Source organism: Labeo rohita, unplaced genomic scaffold (assembly GCF_022985175.1).
Source record: "Labeo rohita strain BAU-BD-2019 unplaced genomic scaffold, IGBB_LRoh.1.0 scaffold_1280, whole genome shotgun sequence".
Taxonomy (NCBI): domain Eukaryota; kingdom Metazoa; phylum Chordata; class Actinopteri; order Cypriniformes; family Cyprinidae; genus Labeo; species Labeo rohita.
Genome location: NW_026127429.1, coordinates 250 through 22228, shown reverse-complemented (window position 1 = coordinate 22228; position 21979 = coordinate 250). Strand labels below are relative to the sequence as shown.

The window sequence follows — 21979 nt, the reverse complement described above, 5'->3', positions numbered from 1 at the left end:
TAGGCAGCAAGTCTTTGTGACCGAATCAATTTGATTAATTATTCATTCTAAAGCACAGATTCATTCATAAACAAACCAGCGCTGTGTCAAAGACTATAGATGCGCAGTGGCTTTGTTTGGAATTATTTTTGTTGATGAAATATAGCACAATCAGACAACAGTGTCACTGTAGGGCACTTAATTTTAACTTTTGTATAAAATTAAAAATGTATAAAACTGTTGTATAAATTCAGTTTCACATTTGCATACTTCCTTTATAATCATTAAAAAGCTGTCACCTGTCTTAGTTTATCGCAATCTCACAAACTTGCATTTTAATTAATTAAGCTCTCTACGGTGCACTTTGAATCTATTATTTACATCGTCTCTACACTTTGTTTGTTATAATGAATGACAAAAACTGCAGTCTGCTTTCACAATCTGTGAGGAGCAGGACGCATCGACAGAAGCCTTTCCATTGGCTGCAGTCTGCAGGTATTATGGCAAAAGACAGTATTGCGCAGCAAACCATAGACACAAATATTCTGGTACGTTTTTAATCTACATTGCGATGCATTTATATGCAGAACTGAGATCACTTTCGTAGTCTTTTGAATGGATAAATGTAGAAATCACTTTTATAATTGTAGAAATATACCTTGTAGAAATAATTTAAAAAAATGTGTAACTAGTTGGAAATGAACGCCGTCCCCCCTCGAAATTCACTCCCCGGACTCAGACTTCCAGAATCAACAGTTACTGAAGGTCACAGCATATGATGAGGACGTAGTATTTCACAGCTATACATCATAGTGTTTAGTAACTTATAATTGCCTAGAGGTGCTTTTATCACCCAAATTCAGAAGAGTGATCTGCAAATTCTTTTACACAACATTTGTGAATACACATAGTTAAAGCTAAATATATGAAACGCTATAGAGTTTTTGAAGCACTTTACCTCAGTGAAACTCCACCCAATGGCTCTTCCCTTGTTGTCCACTAGAGGACGGCGCAGGAGTTCTCGACCACCCTGCAGGAGCAACAGGGAGGGCAGCTGCTTACAGAGCGGTGAAGGGTTTACCTTATACCTGTAATGAGAGAACAGGACTGCAAAGTTAAACATAACTAGAAAGGCATTATATATTCCTTAACTGTTGTTAAATTAATATTTTGAGGTTGAGAGGAAGACACTAGAGAAAAGGAGTTACCTTTCAGCGACTGCTCCATATTGTCCAATGTCGACTTTTCCAAATTTGAGGCCTAAGCAGTTATACCTGGTGAGCATAGTCAAAGTCATTAAAGGAGAAGTCCACTTTCGAGAACAACAATTTACAAATAATTTACTCACCCCCTTGTCATCCAAGATGTTCATGTCTTTCTTTCTTCAGTCGTAAAGAAATTGTGGTTTCAGGATTTTTCTTCATATAATGGACTTCATTGGTGCCCCGATTTTGAACTTCCAAAATGTAGTTTAAATGCAGCTTTAAAGACTCTAAATGATCCCAGCCGAGGAAGAAGGGTCTTATCTAATAAAAATAAAACTCTGTATACTTATTAGGCACAAATGCTTGTGTAGCAGGTTCTGGGATGCGCGTTCACGACACTACGTACTATTGAATCACCTCGAAAGGTCACGTGGAACTACAGACCCAGTGTTTACAAAGCGAATGCGCAAAGAAAGTGCAAGTCAGTCAAACTTTGTTTACAAACAAAACGGTACAACGATGTCGGACAATTCTGAAGTTGTAGGAGAAAAGAAGATGGAGTTTTTCGCCATACTCTATCTTTTTGAGCCGGAGTACACAGACGATGAACTTAGACGGGATTCGTAGAAGTGATGGGAAGTTCGGATCATTTTACAGACTCGGACCTTTGAGTCTCGTTCAGCAAATCTTCTTTCGAGTCATTTTGTCATTTTAGCAAAATATAATTAAAATGTTACGTGTTACTTCCCTAACACATCTACTGCTTACACAAACATTGATCACACTACAAACAAGAAAAAAATATAATGCTATAAGAAACAGAAAAGATTCATTCATTGTTTACCTGGGTCTTTAGTCTATGATTAGCTCACCTCACCTCTTATCTGACAAGTTTTCAGGTTTGAGTCATTCGTTCATCACGTGACGCCCCATAAGATGAACGAACGACTCGAAACAGGTGAACTAATTCCAGTACAGAACCTAATAGGATGTTGCATTATATGAAGAAAAATCCTGAAATGTTTTCCTCAAAAACCATAATTTCTTTACGACTGAAGACAGAAAGACATGAACATCTTGGATGACAAGGGGGTGAGTACATTATTTGTAAATTGTTGTTCTGGAAGTGGACTTCCCCTTTAACCTCATAAAGAAGTGTGAGAGTACAAGTGTATGTTATTGTGACTTACTTAAGTGACAGGTCAGCAAAAATGGGTGCAAATGACTGACACTCCGGAGACCAATTAGCATAAAACTCAACAATCCATGACACACGACTGTCCCTCTGCAGCTCTTCCTGACATTACATAGAAAAACATGCACAATTATTAGTTTAGCTCATCTACATCTTGGATGGCCTTTCATTTTGGAGTGAACTATTCCTTTAATACTTGTTTTACTAACATCTATAGTTGAGTCACTGAAGTATTTGATGTACTCAGGGCCCATGTAGATCGGTGGTTTACATGTGATCAGAAACACTGCATCGAGAACACACAGAACAGTTGTTATTGTATGAATCACAGTTTTCACTCTTGACTATTGTGCAATCATATTTCCATGTTTCCCATCATGTATTTACCCACACACAGCGTGAGATAGAGAAGGCCGAGTCTGAGATCCACTCGAAAAAACAGCACCACGTTCGCCACCTTACTGAAGAGAAATATATTCCCTATGTGCTGCTCCAGTGTTACTGAGAGACAAAGAGAGAAAGATCAATCCTTACATTAAAAAAAAAAAAAACAGCATGCATCAATATAAATATTATTAATATCTTATGTGTGTAATCTGAATGCAATCAAATTTAATGCATTTAAACTTACTGGCTCTGCGGTTCTTCATCATGACAATAGCACTGAGAAACATTAAAATCTCCACCTCCCTCTACACAGAGCAATTATACATTAGAAAATGTTTGCAAATGACAGCAAGATATTTAATTTTTCTTAAAGAAGTCTCTTCTTCTCACCATGCCTGCATTTATTTGATTCAAAATACAGCAAAAGCAGTAATATTGTGAAATATTTTTACTATTTATAATAGCTGCTTTCTACTTGAATATATTTCTAAATGTAATGTTTTTTTTTGATCAAAGCTGAATTTTCAGCATCATTACTCCAGTCTTCAGTTTCACATGATCCTTCAGAAATCATTCTAATATGCTGATTTCCTGCTTAATAAACATTATTATTATTATCATCAATATTTAAAAGAGTTGAGTACATTTTTTTCAAGATTCTTTAATGAATAGTAAAATCCAAAGATCAGCATTTAGCATTTTTTTATTTAGCAAGGATGCTTTAAATTGATCAAAAGTGATTATAAAAACATGTATAATGTTATAAAAATGCTGTTCTTCTGATCTTTCTATCAAAGAAACCAGAAAAAAATTCTACTGAGCCGTTTTCAACATAATAATAATAAGAAATGTATTTTGAGCAGCAAATCAGCATATTAGAATGATTTCTGAAGGATTATGTGACACTGAAAATGTAGTAATGATGCTAAACATTTATTGTAAATAGTAAAAATATTTTGAAATGTTATTGTTTTGCTGTACTTTGGATCAAATAAATGCAAGCTTGAGTTAAAGAGACTTCTTAAAAAAAAAAAAAACTACTGACTTATGTGAATATCTGTTAAAATGTAATTTATTCCTATGATCAAAGCTGAATTTTCAGCATCATTACTCCAGTCTTCAGTATCACATGATCCTTCAGAAATCATTCTAATATTCTGCTTGTGGAAATCGTGATACACCACCATTCACAGGTGACACTGAAGACTGGAGTAATGATGCTGAAAATTCAGGTTTGATCACAGAAATAAATTACATTTTAACATATATTCACCTAGAAAACAGTTGCTTTAAATTGTAATAATATTTCACAATATTACTGGTTTTATTGTATTTTTTATTTAATAAATGCATCCTCGGTGTGCATGAGAGACTTCTGTAAATACAATCAAAAAAATACTGATTTATTGTTCTTAAATACATATTTAAAAGAACAAGCTCTAAATATAGCACACTTAGATACTGTTTTATTCTATTTAAAGGGATCATTTCCCAAGACAGCACCATGTGATTTTTCTCCTAGTCCAGGAAAGCAAAAATAAAATACCATATGAAAGACTTTAAAATGTCATGTCAAGGAGCATGAGAGATTTCTAAGTGAAAAGCAGCACTGACCCAGTCGAAGGCGCAGGAGTTGGCGTCTTCTCTTTGAGACGGTAAATGCTCACATAATCCCGGACAGCTGCGGACGATAACAAACGCCAGACTCATCAACAATGACAGAAAATAATAGGGCCGATAAAACCATTTATAAACCTTTGGAAGATGATATAAAGTGGAAACCAGCCCTCTAATTAAACTCATTGCTGCAGACGTATAGACTAACTACCATGTGGTGAAAAAAAGTGAGGGGAGAGTAGAAATAGATGACAGAGACAGCTGACGGGTGAAAGTTGTAATATGAATCTTCAGTTTGGAGAAACGCGTTTCGGGAAAACGATTTGAAACTGGCGGCTGCTCGCTTTCCGTAGTTTGACGCGCTTGGTCTTGGCGGGGATTTTTGTAAACATCAACAGTTCGGTAGAAACATGGAGGAGTCGGAAAAGAGCAGTGAGCCTGTTTTAGAGAAAACTAATGTGGATAAAGTGGATGATGTTTCGACTCGCCGGAATGATTCGGTTAAATCATCGCAGTCTAAACCGAGACTCAAACTCTTCAGTAAAGTGATGGAGAAGAGTCTGCAGTGGCTGCTGGACAACGCCAGGTAACGTTAACGTATAAAACACAGCTTTAAGCTTCATTACCATTAAAACAGATGTGTTTTTGTTGTCTGTTACTAAGTCAGTTCCACTCTTTGTGTCAGTTTCGACAGGTTCTCACACTATTTCCAGCCCCTGTCAAAGCAGAACCCTCAGCTGACTGAAGCCATGCACAAACAGTTCATCAGCCAACTGCAGACTTTAGTTCAGGTAAAATAAGGATGTTGGGTAGGGATGTTGTTTTTCATCAGGTACCCTCAAAGGTACATCTTTCTACCTTATCTACCCTTAATGCGTGTGTACTTGTATGGTACTAGTATGCTTTCTGGCTTTTAGGGGTAGAGAAGGTGCACCTTTGAGGTTACTGCACCAGTAAAGAGCTCAAATACAATTTTAGTATATTGTATTTCTGACAGTGTACACAAAAAAGGGCTTATGAAATGTTTAAAACACATGACTTTTAAATATAATGTTAAGTGAGTATAATTACAAATTTAATTCTTTTAGTAATTTAAAGATCAGTTTAGCTTAGAGGTATCGGTATCGGTATTGATATCGACGATACTGGGCCTGAAAATATCGGTATCGGATCGAAAATAAAATAAGAGGCATCGCCCATCCCTGATGTCGGGAACATGGTCGTGATGGGCTTTTTCGAAACGAAGCTTCGAATCCTTTGCGAATCATTTGTTTCCGAACCGGTGTTTCGGAACGCGGAGTCACATGATTTGTAACCCTGGACCACAAAACCAGTCATAAGGGTTTATGATCATACATCATCTGAACGCTGAATAAATAAGCTTTCCACTGATGTATAGATTTGTTAGGATAGGACAATATTTGGCCGACTTACAATTATTTGAAAATCTGGAATCTGATGGTGCAAAAAAATCGAAATATTGAGAAAATCACTTTTAAAGTTGTCCAAATGAAGTTCTTAGTAATGCATATTACTAATCAGTAATTACGTTTTGATATATTTACGGTAGGAAATTTACAAAATATCTTCATGGAACATGATCTTTACTTAATATCCTAATGATTTTTGGCATAAACGAAAAATTGATAATTTTGACCCATACAGTGTATTGTTGGCTATTGCTACAAATATACCTGTACTACGTCTGATTGGTTTTGTGGTCCAGGGTCACATTCTAGTAAAAGATGCTTCATAACTGAGTTTCATTAATTACATTTTCAAATTTGCAGACATTTCTATTTGACATTTTTAAACAATAAAAAGAGAGAGTTGCAACAGTCTCTTACTGGCCTGATAAATAACTCGTAGAACAAAAATGTAAATAAAATATATAACAGACATTTCATATTAATTGTATTAGATGATTTATTGACTGCATTTAATAGATCACGCTTGCTTGTATGTTTTTGTATAGTGATAGCTTTTTAAGAAAATGTTGTATTACTGTAAATGACGTATTGAAATGATACTGTTAATGTTGTCATGAATATAGCCATAGTTGCTGATATGGCATTAAAACATCACAATAGATCACACTTTCAATAAAACATTTGCAGCTGTTTTTTTGTTTTTGTTTTTTTATGCATGTTTGGCTGTTTTTTTGGTTGCATTTCCACCAGTGTGTGGCTTTTCAAGCGCTTCAAAATACAGAATCATTTTACGATGCAATTGGTTCAACTGATTCAAAGTTTCAAAAAGCTTTTCCCATCACTAACACCCGGCTCACTTATTTCACTCCAGAGTAAACAGAAAGACAAAACTATTCAACAAAATTTTGTTGGGACACTAATTATGTGACAGTTAAACACACTTTCTCTTTTATCTGAAAATATAAATGTATGGGGAAAATCTTCATGCGTTCTCAGTAAAGTTTCAGTTTATTTGTAGGCCTCATGGTATTACATTTTACATTAATGCAGTTGCCATGTGACTAACATTGCATTCAAGGTATCTACGTTAACAGTTCTTGCACTCCTGGGAATTGAACCTATGACACTGATGGATTGATCAATGTAACATTCAGCAGTTTGTATTATTAGAATGTTGTTTTATGGTAGCTGTGTATTTGTGCATTTGTGTTTTAGTAGTGATAATGCTTAATATGTTTTGTGGTGTGATGTGTGTGTTTAGAAAGAAATCGCCACTGTGATTGAGGAGGGTGACCTGCAGGTGAAGTTTGAAGAGTTGGACAGACTGGAGGAGCTTGCTAAAGACACACCACAAGCTGCATGGTGAGTTCACAGACCAATGATGATAACCTAACTCCACAGCGTATTGTCTTTTATAAAGAAAAAATACACAATGAGCAAAATATTTTAATCAATGCTACAGACAGTTATTCTAGTTTTAAATGTGCATTCTGTGTCAGAATATCTCTTATTGTTTTGGTCTGTGTGACTCCGCCCACTGCCATTTTACCTACTGGTATTTCAACACACTGGGTTGCCAGTTGGCGGAAAACTCAGTGGGTCAGCTGGGTCAGAGATTGCAGATGTTATGCATTGGATGTTATGCAATTAACTCATCAACTTACAGTGAAAGGTGCTTGTTCTTTTGCAATCTGGCAACCCACTTACATTACACTTACTGTTTTCCCACTTACATGACATTAAACATTTAGTTTTGCATCCTATATATTTACTGTGTCTTGATGCTGTCGTTGAGGCTCATGTTTTATATCGCAGGCGTCCGAGTGGCGTTCCAGAGCAGGATGTGTGCAGCGGTTTAGTGTCATATTATAAGAAGCAGGAAGAGTACATGAGGATACAGCTGAAGAAGCTCCAGAAGGAGAACGCTGGTCTTGCTCAGAAGGTGCAGGCCGGCCGAGAGAACATCACACACACAGAGCAGTGCATCGCAGCAGGAGTGGAGGAATGGAGGGTATGAGAAAAAAATATAATTTCACTGATACATTTGCATTGCCATATGTTACCATAAATTCATCTTTGCCTCTTCTTCTCCATCTGCAGGCATCACTTGAAGATCTGGAAGCTTGTGTCTCAACTCTTTCCCCATCTGAACACTTTGGGTCTCTCTAACATCCATGGTCATTTCTTTGGATTTACTGAAGCCTGAATGTGATCTTATTGTGCATCTGCATTGTTTATTTTGTGTTATATGTCATTAATATGTGTACTCTATTCATTAAACATCTCTTGCACTTTTTAGCAGTGTTTCATCGTCTCTGTATAAAGAATGAATAAATGAAAAAGCATTCCAATGGAAGAGATTCTTATAGTAACTATAGTTAAGTATTCTAATATATAAATATGTGATCTCCTGCATTATAAGAAGCCTTCTTAATCAGTTTTATTTACATTGTATATTTGATTAAAGCCCTATGTTAACAGTTTTATTATTGGTGGAAACAATATTGACCATGGTATATGTGTACAAGAGTATACTTTAATAAAAATAAAGTAATATAAGCTTGTATTCAAATATATGCTAAGTATCAACAGAAAATATGGCTGTAAAATAAAGTTTCTGTCAAAAAGCCAAGTGACAAATCAGTTTACACTACCAGTCAAAAGTTTTTAAACAGTAAGATTTTTGATGTTTCTTTAAAGAAGTCTCTTCTTCTCACCAAGCCTACATTTAGTTGATCCAAAGTACAGCAAAAACAGTACAATTCTGAAATATTTTTACAATTTAAATAACACTTCTATTTAAATCTATTTTAAAATGTAATTTATTCCTGTGATTTAAAAGCTGGATTTTTAGCATCATTACTCCAGTCACATGATAAATCATTCTAATATTCTGATTTGCAGCTCAAAACATTTATTATTAATGTTGAAAACAGAGTAAAAAAATTTCAGGTTTCTTTGATGAATAGAGAGTTCAGAATAACAGCATTTATCACAAAACGAAAGCTTTTGTAACATTATAAATGACTTCATCATCACTTTTGATCAATTTAAGGCATCCTAAATAAAACTATTAATTTCTATAATTTCTTAAAAAAAACTGACTCCAAGCTTTTGAATGGTAGTGTATAATGTTACGAAAGCTTTTTATATTTCAGATAAATGCTGATCTTTCTATTCATCCAAATCAGTATGTGACCCTGGACCACAAAACCAGTCTTAAGTCGCTGGGTTATATTTGTAGCAATAGCCAAAAATACATTTTATGGGTCAAAATTATAGATTTTTCTTTTATGCCGAAAATCATTAGGAAATTAAGTAAAGATCATGTTCCATGAAGATATTTTGTAAATTTCCTACTGTAAACATATCAAAACGTAATTTTTGATTAGTAATATGCATTGCAAAGAACTTCATTTGGAAACTTTAAAGGCGATTTTCTCAATATGTTGAATTTTTTGCACCATCAGATTCCATATACAAAAATGGTTGTATCTCAGCCAAATATTGTATTGTTATGGATGGAAAGCTTATTTATTCAGCTTTTAGATGATGTATAAAGCTTTTGAAAACCTTACTGGTTTTGTGGTCCAGGGTCACATATTAGAATGATTTCTGAAGGATCATGTGACACTTAAGTCTGGAGTAATGATGCTGAAAATTCAGCTTTGACTCACAGGTATAAATTACATTTTAAAATATATTCAAATCGAAAGCAGTTATTTTAGATAGTAAAAATATTTCACAATATTACTGCTTTTGCTGTACTTTGGATCAACTAAATGCAGGATTGCAGAGCAGTAGAGACTTCTTTGAAAAATTGATTCCTGATTTAAGAAGAGTACAAAATGTATGACAGATTTGGCCTTTTAATTATGAAATTAGTTAAAGACAACAATTTATTTTAAATAACTGGAAGCGTACTGTGAATCGCTACTGTTGATAATCACTGCATCAACAAGTAGTGTGCGCTTATGATCGTGTCATTACGGTACCGCTATTGTTGATAATGTGAAGTCAGATGCTCCAACACAATGCGACTCTAACCGGCAGACGTTCTGGCCTTTTTATTTGTTCGTTTTTTTATAAGTATATATACATTATTTAGTTTCAGAAGTTATGACGGAAATATTTTCAACTTTGTTCGGGCAAAATGACGCACAACCACCCACGGGGCCAGCAGCTTTGGGGTTCGCGTCCGGAAAACCTCCGCCGCCTATGACGCCAAACCAAGCGCCGGCGGCGGCTCAGATTCCAGGACAGCTCGGGGATGAGGGGCCTACATTGCGAAAACCGGGTGCCATGAACGAACCTTTCTATTTACTACGAGAACTACCCGGTAAATACGTTTGTAATGTATGAGAACACAGTACAGCGTAAAGTAGTTGTCTGTAATGATGTTATGTAACTTGTTAAAATGCATCTGGATGAGCTTTTGTGTTTGTTTTGATCCAGTTGGAAACGACCTGACGGGAAACACAAACCTCATCACGCACTACAATCTGGAACACGCGTATAATAAATTCTGCGGCAAGAAAGTAAAGGAGAAACTGAGCAACTTTTTACCAGAGTTACCAGGTAAACTAATATGTTTGATTTTGAGAAAAGGAGATGCATATTATCCACTTAAGTCCATGAAAATCAAATGGTTTCTGATATATGCCATGTTACTTTTATCATAGTAAGTTGTATTACCTCTCTTGCAGGTATGATAGACTGTCCAGGCATTCAGGATGGCAGTTCTCTGCGCTCTCTCATAGAAAAACCTCCAGTCTGTGGAAACTCTTTCAGTCCGCTGACAGGAGCTCTACTCACTGGATTTCGATTACACACTGGCCCGGTAAACTAATGCACTAGACCACATGTTTTCTAAAACATTTAAAACATCATCTCATAGTGTTCGTGTGTGTTGTAGCTTCCAGAGCAATACAGACTGATGCACATACAGCCGCCAAAGAAAAAAGAGCAAACACAAACACCGACATCAGCGACTTCAGGATCCTCTGCCACCAGGTGACATATAAACCTGATGTGTTTTCACATACATAAACACACATGTACGGGCATTAATTGGCCTGTTTTTACCCTGCAGAGACCCCCTCAGATTCTGACCCCAAGAAGAAGAAGAAAAAGAGGGATGATGATCCTGATCGCAAGAAGAAAAAGAAAGACAAGAAGAAAAAAAAGGTGAGCGACCCAATAATGATGTGAAACATGGATGTTTTACGTGTCTAAAGCATATAAAGTAAATAAAAGCTCAACTATTTACACAAACAGTGAGAAAGCTTTAAAAGATCCCAGTTGCAGATGTTTTCTGTGAATGATTTTACAACATCTGGTTTCTCTGTATCGTCTTTTTCTTTTAGAATCGACACAGTCCTGATCATCCTGGTCTTACTGGATCTCAACCCAACAGCAACAGCCTGAGATAGAACCTCTGTGTGTGTATGTGTGTGTGAGCGCATGAAAATGTTGATCAGTGTTAAGAGACCCTGATATGGACCAGTGTGTTTGACTGATGTTTACAAAGCCTGATTTCTGCCATTTTTTTTTTCTGGTTGTAAAGAGAACCTGAATGAATAAACTTTGTTATTCTTTACATGTGTTTCAAATGAACTTTTTCCACAGCATGACTGGCAACAGAGCAAATACATCTTTTTAAAAAATGATGTCTTGTACAGGACTGGAAAATAAACACACCCAAAATTATGCATTAAAGATGATTACACATTTCAGGTTTATTAGTTCACACATTACTTAAAACAACTAGTTTACCCAGCAGATGCATCTGATAACATTTTAGTAAAGTCACCTGCATGGAAAATCAGGAGATATGAGTGGATTGAAAAAGCGATGTAATGGAATAAATTCTTAAAAAGTCATACATTGCTGTTGATAAAATAATTTGTTTCATTTATGCTCAGCTATGAAATCTGTAGAAGTGAGTGGAATCTAATAAAACTTCTTTTAAATTCCTTATTCAGTCAGAAGAGGGCGGTGTTGAACAAGGAACCCACAGTCAAAAGCTGTCTTTTTTAGTATAGTGTTGCATAACATTGCTCTTTTCTCAGAGAAAAAAGATACAAAAGCTGCAACTATGTTAGTTTTATACCTGTTTTTAACATAAAAGATCTTTCACGCCAAAAGTGAAATGAGTAAGTCTCAGGCTGAAGGAAAAGTAATTCACGTCTAGAACGCACGAGAACAAAGTTCAACACTCTTCAGAAATAAAAAAAAAAATGAAGCACAATTGTTAGTTTAGTCTAAAGTCATTTTTGCTTATTAGTATGGTTGAACTGGATCATCAACAGTCAGCAGCAAAGATGCTGGTTAATAAAATGGGATTAAACACGTAAAGGCTTGTCACAGCACTTTACAAATGAGGACAATAGAAGCAATCAAAACAATAACAGGAGTTGCTTTGGATACAAGTTGTTTTGGAATAATATGAGTTCCTTTACGCTTGCTAAATGACTAAATTTAACATTTAATTATTGTAGATTTGCATCATATTCTGAGTATTCATATATTTTGAGAAATACTTAATTTTCTATTTATTTTTTATTTTTTTTTTTTTTTTTTTTTTTTTTTGGCGAGTGTGATGAATAAATGCATGTTTACATTTAGTCTAGAACTACAGTATCACGATATTTACTCAGTGCACATAACACTCCCGATTTCTGTCAACATGGCGACAGGAGAGCTGTCAGTCAATACATGGGAAAACAAACTGGTGTTACTTTAAAAAAAAAGTAACTTAGATATTTTCTTGTAAGTAAAGTAATGTGTTACTTTATTAGTAACTTGCGTTACTTGTAATGCGTTACTCACAACACTTGCTCTATTTTTCTCCAGAAGTTTTGACCAGTAAAATGTCTTTGTGCTCTTTTAAAACTAAAGATGCTGCTGTTTCATAAAGAACTTGTCAATGTGGCCTCAAACAATGGGCCAGTGTTGCCACTTAATAGAGCAGCTGGTTAGTGCAAAACTTAAGTCAGTGTGCATGTGCGACCTGTTACCGGTTAAAAATCAGATTGTGCGGGTAAAAACCGAAGCATACTTTGGTCTTTAAAAGTACACAAATTATACATTTTGGTATTTGAAAGGTACAACCCTGGTGAAAAAAACAGCATATGCTGGTAGCTATGTTTTGATGCTGGGGCGCTGGTTAGGTATGTTTTGGTGCTGGTCTATGCTGGTCCTTGAACAGCAACATTACCAGCATAAACCAGCAAAGGACCAGCATAAACCAGCTAAGGACCAACTTAAACCAGCATCAAAACATACCTAACTAGCATCCCAGCATCAAAACATAGCTACCAGCATATGCTGTTTTTTTCACCAGGGAATTTAGTAAGGATTCTGTCCCACAATACCTTCCGAGAAAATTCTGAAAAACATACTGTTGTCAGGGATATTAAGATCTTCTAATGGCAAAGTTAACAAAAATAAGTCGCCGAAATAACCTACTAAAAAAAAGGAATAAAAATAAATATAAAAATAAAATAAAATAATAGGGCCTTGAGTAGTGGCCCCTCATCACATGGTTTGGGACCTTGCTGTCTCCTGTTGTCTCCCAAATACGTCTAATGGTTGAGGCTGCCGAACCAGTAGTGCCTGGTAACTGCAAGTTGGTTCACTAGCTGGAAACATTTACAGTACAATTACTGAAAGCAACAAACTACTATGGAATCGGCTCCCTCGTGACTCAGACTAAACAAAAACACAGAGTACGCATGCTTATACATACTTGAACAACAACATTCTCTGCTGACTGTAGTTTTGAGGGTGAGAATTTGCATCTTAATTTTATGAATGACTGAAGATGCTAATACAGCTCTGAACCTTTTTTTCCAGTGGATGATTTACTAGTCTTTCTCATTAGTTCTGACATGTCATGAATAGAGAAAACAGCAAGTTTTAAACATTTAAGATGACTGGATTAGTCTAGCAAACTTTTATTTAATGTTTGTTCTTCAACTGCTCCAGATTTAGTGTAAAGTCAAAATGCCATATAATATCATGACCCAAATTAAACCTCTAGTTTCGGACGCGGCTTTCCTTGTGGGTTAATGAAATAGTATAAACACTGCATAAATAAGCCAGATGGCGACATGCTTCATGTGATCTCAATCAAGACTCAAGTGAACAATTCAGAATGTCTACATATTTTATTGTGTTTGGCATTTCAAATCTGACGTTTTTTGCACTCTGTACAGGGACACTTTATCCCTCTCATACATTCTTCACTGGCTTTATTGCATCCATATATGCACAAATGGCTTTGGTTTCCCGTATCTCTCGTGGTGAGATTTGAAATTGACGTTCAATAACATAAGGCACTGGAGTCTCACACAAAACAAAAAATGCATATTGACATCTGAAAGAAAAACTGCTGTAAGCATACCATCAGTTCCTCACGGCCGCACCCTGACCTTTTAAAAAAAAAACAAAAAAAAAAAACAACAACAACATCAACCCATCCCGCGAGCTTACTGCACATAAAAGCAAACACGAATACACGTTGCATTATTTACAGAGCACATATAAGACTCACGATTACAGAAATACAAAAATACATTTCCCTTTCAGTGTCTATGAAACTAAAATGCACAGAAAAAGCTAAATGCACACACACAAATTAATTTCTGTTGGTTAATAAAAATCTTGTTAAATCTGCCTGAAATGTTTTAGCTTTGAGATAAACACTTAGGCCCGGTTTCACAGACAGGGCTTAGCCTAAGCCAGGATTAGGTCATAGTTCAGTTAGGACATGTAAGTCATTTTCATAAACGTGTCTTAGGAAAAACATTACTGGTGTGAATCTTAAGACAAAACAAAGGCACTGATATATTTTAAGATCAGTCAGTGCAAGTTTCTTTCAGTTAAAACATTTCAGACTTACATTTTGGTCTAGGACTAGGCTTAAGCCTTGTCTGTGAAACCGGGGGATAATGTAGTGAACCTGAAGTTTAAAAATCTCCATTAGCAGTGTCTTTGGTGGCAGCTGAAATGCTTGTGTTGACTGTTTCTCAAGTTTTCAAAAGACAGAAAAACAAACACTAATACAATCAATCAATCAATCAATCAATCAATCAATCAATCATCAATCTTTCTCTTTGGTGAAGACGCTGAACAGACAGACGCCGCTCCATTGGCTGAGGTAGTTCATGTCCATTAATCACAGCCAACGTGTGCGCAGTTCAATAAATATTTCTTTTAAAAACATAGCATTCGTTTCGCAGGCAGATTTCCAGATTTTCAATATAAATACTCGTACGTGTCGGCTGAACATCAAACAAGACAATACTGATCTGATGTCTGCTTCTGCAGCCATCAGCCCAATGTCTCTTATACAACAAAAGAAAGGGCTGTGTGTTAATAGAAGGATGTGAAAAACGGTAGGCTTGTCCATAGCGGGCTGAAATGTCAAAAGTCCCGTGACGGTCCTGTGATGATCCGTTATTGAGTTAGGCTTCTTGCAAGACGTGACCGTTGCTGTGTCCGTTGGCTAGCGGTTGGTTTAGAGCTTGATTCTCAACAGGAGTGAGTCCTTTCGCTTTTCCTCTGGCCTTCATCTGAATAAGCTGTCTGCGATGGTAGTACAAGTAGCCCGGCAACAGGAAACCGGCAAATGAGAGGATCAGAAGCCCCACGTTGATCTGATGGGATTGAAAGAGAATACATTTAACGTCTAAATTGCATGTAGAAACAGTATGAAAATGTAATATCACAACAATCAATTATCAAAATCACAGCATTGTTCAAATGTGCTGGAAATGTTCAAAAAAGTACTAACACAGACACTGAATTTTATTGTACTAATGGTAGGAAGCCTTTGAGCTGTGTTTATGATCAGTGTGCATAACAGTGACCGCAAAATGCATACTTTATTTATGGAAATGACATATTTTGAGATTTGATATTTGGGATATTGTCATTGCCAGTGTTGGGCAAGTTACTTCCAAAATGTAATACATTATATATTACTAGTTACTGTCTTTTAAAAGTAATTAGTTACATTACAATATTACTTTCTCTGAATTGTAATGCGTTACACTACTTTTAAGTTACTTTAGAGTTACTTTCACCAAAATATCCACAGAAGTATGACTAGGCATTATAAAATACCAAAATGTAGTTTATTGCTGCTCATTATAGTGGAGGGTAATGAGGTAGGTCAATATAGCATAAAATTATAAAATCATATTTAGATAGGCTACCGGTATGTAATTCTACATTAACGCTACTTGTAGTTAGGTTAAACACAAAAAAGCACAAAATTCATTAATAACGCCGGTAAATAAAGCGAATTGTTATAATGATCAACAGGGGCGATTCTAGGATTTTCATTTTAGGGGGGCTCAGCCCCCAATGAGGGTATAATAACAAAAGTTAAATAAATAAATACAATAAAAAAAATGTTTGACTAATAGGGGTGGTATACTATACTTATTGCAATATTCCACTGTATTGTATAGATAGGTATAACTTTTGATTACTGAATAAGCCAAATACAAGTCCTTCTGATCTCACACACACCTGTTTACTGTACAAATACAAAATTGTACTGTTTGCATTTCTTGTACAAGCCTCTTTCCTTAGCTGAAGTATGCAAACCTCTTTGCCACATGCACTAGAAACAATTGAAAGTTACATTTTCAAATGAAAATGGCAACAGGATCGTTTTATAAAGTATGCGTTAATGTGCTTCATTTTCGCTGGAGGAAACAGCTGTGGTGTGATGAGGGGTGAACACAGTGAAAACGTAGACTACAGCAGATGCGTCATATTCTGAGTTTGCATTTCACTGTTTTTATACTGAATCTGTTTTTTGTGAGTGAGATGAATTAATGCATGTTCACATTTAGTCTAGAATACCGTAATATCATGTTTACTCCCAATTTCCCGACAGGAGACTTGTCAATCAATAAATGGGGAAAAAAGTAACTGGCGTTACTTTGAAAAAGTAACTCAGATATTTTCTTAGAAATTCAAAGGTAATGCGTTACTTTACTAGTTACTTGAAAAAAGTAATATTATTACGTAACTTGTGTTACTTAATGAGTTACCCCCAGCGCTGGTCATTGCACTACTTTGAGATATTTTTGACTGGTATGGGCTAGTTTTGTCATGCAGATCTGGCAACCCTGGCTGTATTTGAGCCTTGTTTATGATCAATATGCATAACAGTGACTGTACAATGCGTCTTTTTTATGGAAATGACATGAGTTTTGATATTTGGGATATTGTCATTGCACTACTTTGATGTTTTTTGACTAACACGAGCTAGTTTTGTCACGCAAATCTGTCAACCTGGCTGTATTTGAGCTGTGTTTATAATCAATGTGGATAACGGTGACTGCAAAATGTGTATTTTATGTATGGAAATTACATATTTTCAGTGCACCACTTTGGGATGTTTTTGACTGGCAGATCTGGCAACCCTGGCTGTATTTGAGCTGTGTTTATGATCAGCGTGCGTAACAGTGACTGCAAAATGTGTACTTTATTTATGAAAATGACGTATTTTGAGTTTGATATTTGGGATATTGTCATTGCTCTACTTCAGGATGTTTTGTGACTAACATGAACTAGTTTTCTCATGCAAATCTGGCAACCCTGTCCATATGGAGTAGAGCCGACACTTTCAGTTTAGAATTGTAGCGTTTTCTAACTGAACTAAATGATTTATTTCTATAAAATGTAAAACAACAGTAGGGGTAGTGCCGTGATGGGAAAGTAATGTAATCTGTGTACGACCAAAGACTCTGCAATACTGACAAGCCCAGTGTTTATGGACCTCCATCATTCTTGTTATGCACCAAATCACAAGATAGCGGGACCCGTGCTAAATCTTTTTTGACAGCCCACTCCCGCCTGCACTAAAGGTCAATGCAGCCCTCTAATATGAGATCAAATGACTATTCAACAACAAAAATACCTGTCAATGTCAACTAATTATTTTACCCCTAAATACAACAGCTAAAAATGTGCAGTTCTTACCCGGTACGCATCTCCATTCAGAGGTCCCACCATAACCATAAAGAGGGGCTGCTGCAGCAGGGCCACCACGGCACTGATCATAGACTGCAGCCCAGTAAGGGTACCAAAATGATTGGACGGGTACCTGAGAGAGAGAGAGAGAGAGACACTTAGTTTGTCTGAAGTCTGCACGCTTCTCAATTTTGAGATTGTAATGTTTGTTGTGTCATTGAAATGACAGATGACAGGTGTACGTGTGATTTAATGTGGGCATTATGGTTTATTTGCCATTTGTCTGAGTGACAGTGCACGTTATTGGGTTTTAATTTTACACATACTCTGAGGTATACTTCACACAAACAGGGCAAACCTGATCCTGTGAGGCGCAGTTTGATAACCAACTGATTTTATGTCTGTACGTGCCAGTGCGATTAAATGACAGGCTTAAAATAATGACAGACACATAAACACTACAATACTTGAATGTGTTTGTACTCACACAGCAGCATACAGTCCTCCACAACAGGAGTGAATGAAACCTCGTACCATAGTATGCAAAATGAACGTCAGAATCTGGATAAAGACAACGAGAGTTATAAGAACATTCCCATCTACTGTAATTAATGCAAATAAACTCATGTGCCTCGTGGTCAGTAATGCAGTAACAATTAATATGCATGCAAATTAACTGTTAACAGTGAGAACTGGTCTTTAAAATAAAAGAGTTATTTTTGTTTATCCAGTTGGTTAATGATAAAAAACACTGATAGCCAATCAGATCAATCCAGCATTTAAATAGCTCTAGCATAGTTTATAGCTCTTTATTAGCTCACAATAGCAATAAGCAGCACAGTTGTTTTCAACATTGATTAGAAATATTTCAGCTTTGCCATCATAGGATTTTTTTTTTTTTGTAAATATTCACTTTATTGTAGTATTTCAATTGTAGTATTTCACAATTAGGTTTTTATTGCATGTTTGATCAAATAAGTGTAGCCTTGATGGGTGTAAGAGTCTTCTTTCAAAAGCATTGATTTCAAAAACAAATCATAACTTTTGAATTGTAGTGTATCTGCAGTAAAATACTGGAAAAATCAATTAAACTAATGACAATATGAGCTACTTAGTGCTGCTTTATAGAACTTTAGAGAACTCATTCCATAACTGATTAATTTTACAGCTATTGAACTGAATCAACAATGAACCGACTGAAAAACTGACTGTTTACTATTGTCCTCTTTTTAGATCTTTACAGCAGAACAGATTTTTTTTTATTACCTGTAGAGGCAGGTTATCTATGAGTGAGAGGATTCCAAACAGAATCAGCAGCAAATTTGTGAAGATGAAGGCTCTCATGGCATTGGTCAGCTTCTGGATCTTTCTGTCACGCTTCGGTACCGCAACAGCTCTGGCGGGAGACAAAAAGTCAAAGATGATATTTTACAGAACCATCAGGAGTTTGTTCGTTGCTTCTATATATGGGTCACTCTACAGAGTTCAAAGTCAGAATGGGAAATGTCTTGGAAAAAAATGTGCCTTTTTCCAATAAAATTGTACGTATGCAAATTGTATTATATCCAAGGTACACATTTCTAGTAATTGCACAGTTAATTCTCATATTGTATTTTCAGAACGTTTTGGAATATTTGTCCTCTCCCCAAATTTGTCACTACTGAAACACAGTAATAATTTAATTAGAAGCATTATACGGACCTATGAAGATTTTGCCTACATTTACATTGTGTTTTTTTGCTATTTTAGAATTTTTTTCAGAGGCAAATCCAAAACACTTACAATTTTACAAATATTTTAATTGTGATTTATGAGATTTTTTGTATTTTGAATCCGGTTTTTCTTTGTAAAAGGGAAAAAGTTGATCATACTGATTTCAAAGTTAAAGATTGATTAGCCTGAATATACACTGAACCAAAAACGCAGGAAACAAAAATCATTACATTTTAGTAGATAATTCATTATACTTTATTTTTGACAAAACATCCCATGTTTCAGTAGTGACAGTAACGCTTTGGTAGCAAACACATTATATTACAGAATTTTAACTTGCATACTAAAACATACTAAAATACAAACTGCATAACTGTACTAAAATTTTGTTCCCCCAAATGAGACTATTACGTGTTCCCTTTTGTCACTACCGAAACAATGATGACATATTTCGTGTGCTTAATTGCAGAAAAAGGTGTTTGGCGGTGACGATACATGAAGTAACACAGATTTTTCAGACTTCTGAACACATTTACCTCAAAGTTATGAGATTTACACCTTGTAGCTATGAGAGAGGGACACATTATTTTTCCTGATCATAAATGAAGGGTGTAGTTAAAATCAGTCTCAGCCAATAGACTAAAACATACACCGTTTCAGTAGTGACGTTTTTATATATTTTTTTTATACATGGTTGCATAATTATAAACAAATATAAATAAATAAATAAATATATATTATTATTATTATTATTATTATTATTATTTTTTTTTTTTTTTTGAACTTCACTTTTTAAAATAATCAAAAGATACTTTTAAAAACAACAATGGGAAAAAAAAAGTTATAATTTCAATATTTTCATAAGGGACAGCCACCTCCCAATTGAATATACTAATATTTTAAATATTATTGTGTGTTTCAATGGATAACAGAAGGATCTTAATAAACATTTTTAAATGTGTTTTTTGGTTGTGGGACAGTTCACACCAATTCTGTAGAATGGCCCATATAAACTATTAAATAAATGATTTGTCATGCGTTATTACTGAAAACTTGAATTTCTTACTCCTTGTCTCCCTGTTCTGTCTTCTGATCCACCTCACACTCTTTCATCTTCCAGTCCATGATGTATCCGATCAGAGGACAGGTGACCAGACACAAGAGCTGCAGCGTGCCAAAGATGGACGAGTAGTAGCTCACTGGAAGTTAAAACATAAGCATTTATCATGCTCAGACTGTCCCGAAACGTTCTCGGTTTCATTCACAATTACATTTATGACCGTATCAGACTAGTAGAGGTTAATCTCACCTGTCTCCTCAGCCTCATGCGCCAGTTCTTCAGAGGCTAAACGAGACAGAAATGCTTTTTAAGAACAGAAGTCAGCTTTAACGAATAGAGGAATAACATGTAGGCTTTGTAGCTTGGCTTACGGTGATTCTCTCCGTGGGTGACCAGGAACTCAACCATCTTGTTCATGGCTCCCATAAAGAAGATGATTCTTAACTGAGTCATTCCCATAGTGATCAGACTCCACAGAAAGATGGGAGAGAACACGGAGCGCCGGAACGGGACCGAAGCTGAGAAAGAGATTTCCAGGAGTTCGTATGTCATATTTCACATCAGCTATACGTTCACACAACGGTAACAAACGCTCTCAAAATGTGTCACTCTGTCTCAAGGTGTCTCACATTGCGTATCCTCAGCTACAGCCAGCGGTTTCTCGGTTTCTCCAGTCACTTCTTCAACTGATAATGTGTGGTTTTCTTCTGATTGCTTTATTTTCCTAATAAAAGAAAGAAATAATAATAAGAATAGGTATTCAGAAATCAAGACCGTTTCCTGCAGTCGCCACATTAAAGGCTTCCAGAGTTGGTAGTAACAGATTACATGTAATATGGATTACCGAATCAGATTCCAAAAATTAAGTACTTGTAATTAGATCAATGGGAGACAAAGCAGGCAAAAACAATTTTTTTCATGCACCTGTCAAGTTTGACATTTTGGGCTTTTTGATGTTTCATAAAGTGTTTTTTGAGACTAGTGAGACACTGTTAAGTGTTTCTTTTATAGCACTTTATCTATTTGGGTCAATAGATTTCAATTTCAATCCATATTTTTAAAGGCAGTTTTCTCAAAATGTTTTTTTTCTCCTATACAGAGTTATAAATCTCCACTTAAGTAGCACTTACACACACCAAACTTTGCATTTTTATTCCTGTCTATTTCCTGAATGTTTTTAAAGAGGGATTTGTTCATATATAATTTGCTTTATTAAATAAAACATTTTATTCCCCCCCAAAATTTTGAAAAATATATTTTTCTGTCTGTCCTAAGTATTTTCTGAGTTATGGCGTATAAAAAAAAAAAACACCCAAAATTCCCTCTGTAAAAACATTTAACTGTAATATGTCAAAAAAAAAAAAAAAAAAAAAAAAAACAAGAATTCTGAAATTGA

General features: G+C 35.5%; 4 protein-coding genes across 4 annotated transcripts; 2 read left to right on the top strand and 2 right to left on the bottom strand.

Moving 5' to 3' along the window:
• Positions 1 to 937: 937 nt before the first annotated feature.
• Positions 938 to 4574, bottom strand: tmx2a (thioredoxin-related transmembrane protein 2a; the record flags this gene model as incomplete). Its single annotated transcript, XM_051101137.1, has 7 exons — positions 4381 to 4574; positions 3011 to 3071; positions 2767 to 2880; positions 2589 to 2665; positions 2375 to 2481; positions 1188 to 1253; positions 938 to 1067 (listed from the first exon to the last, which is right to left on the bottom strand). Coding segments are annotated over exons 1-7 (744 nt in total), but the record flags the coding sequence as incomplete, so codon positions are not given.
• Positions 4575 to 4793: 219 nt separating this feature from the next.
• Positions 4794 to 8111, top strand: si:dkey-6i22.5 (polyamine-modulated factor 1). The gene is made up of 5 exons (XM_051101136.1): positions 4794 to 4969; positions 5069 to 5174; positions 7075 to 7175; positions 7629 to 7824; positions 7914 to 8111. Exons 1-5 carry the CDS (start codon positions 4794 to 4796, stop codon positions 7980 to 7982), a joined length of 648 nt encoding a protein of 215 aa, XP_050957093.1. The 3' UTR covers positions 7983 to 8111.
• Positions 8112 to 9796: 1685 nt separating this feature from the next.
• Positions 9797 to 11412, top strand: LOC127157959 (mediator of RNA polymerase II transcription subunit 19-A-like). The gene is given in 7 exon segments (XM_051101135.1): positions 9797 to 10152; positions 10269 to 10391; positions 10520 to 10653; positions 10729 to 10770; positions 10772 to 10826; positions 10906 to 11000; positions 11180 to 11412. Coding segments are annotated over 7 exon segments (735 nt in total). The 5' UTR covers positions 9797 to 9932; the 3' UTR covers positions 11246 to 11412.
• Positions 11413 to 13969: 2557 nt separating this feature from the next.
• LOC127157958 (large neutral amino acids transporter small subunit 3-like) lies at positions 13970 to 21393 on the bottom strand. The gene is made up of 8 exons (XM_051101134.1): positions 21213 to 21393; positions 20955 to 21101; positions 20833 to 20868; positions 20590 to 20722; positions 19077 to 19206; positions 18298 to 18371; positions 17820 to 17943; positions 13970 to 15475 (listed from the first exon to the last, which is right to left on the bottom strand). The coding sequence occupies exons 1-8, from the start codon at positions 21376 to 21378 to the stop codon at positions 15284 to 15286; spliced, it is 1002 nt and encodes a 333-aa protein (XP_050957091.1). The 5' UTR covers positions 21379 to 21393; the 3' UTR covers positions 13970 to 15283.
• Positions 21394 to 21979: the final 586 nt, after the last annotated feature.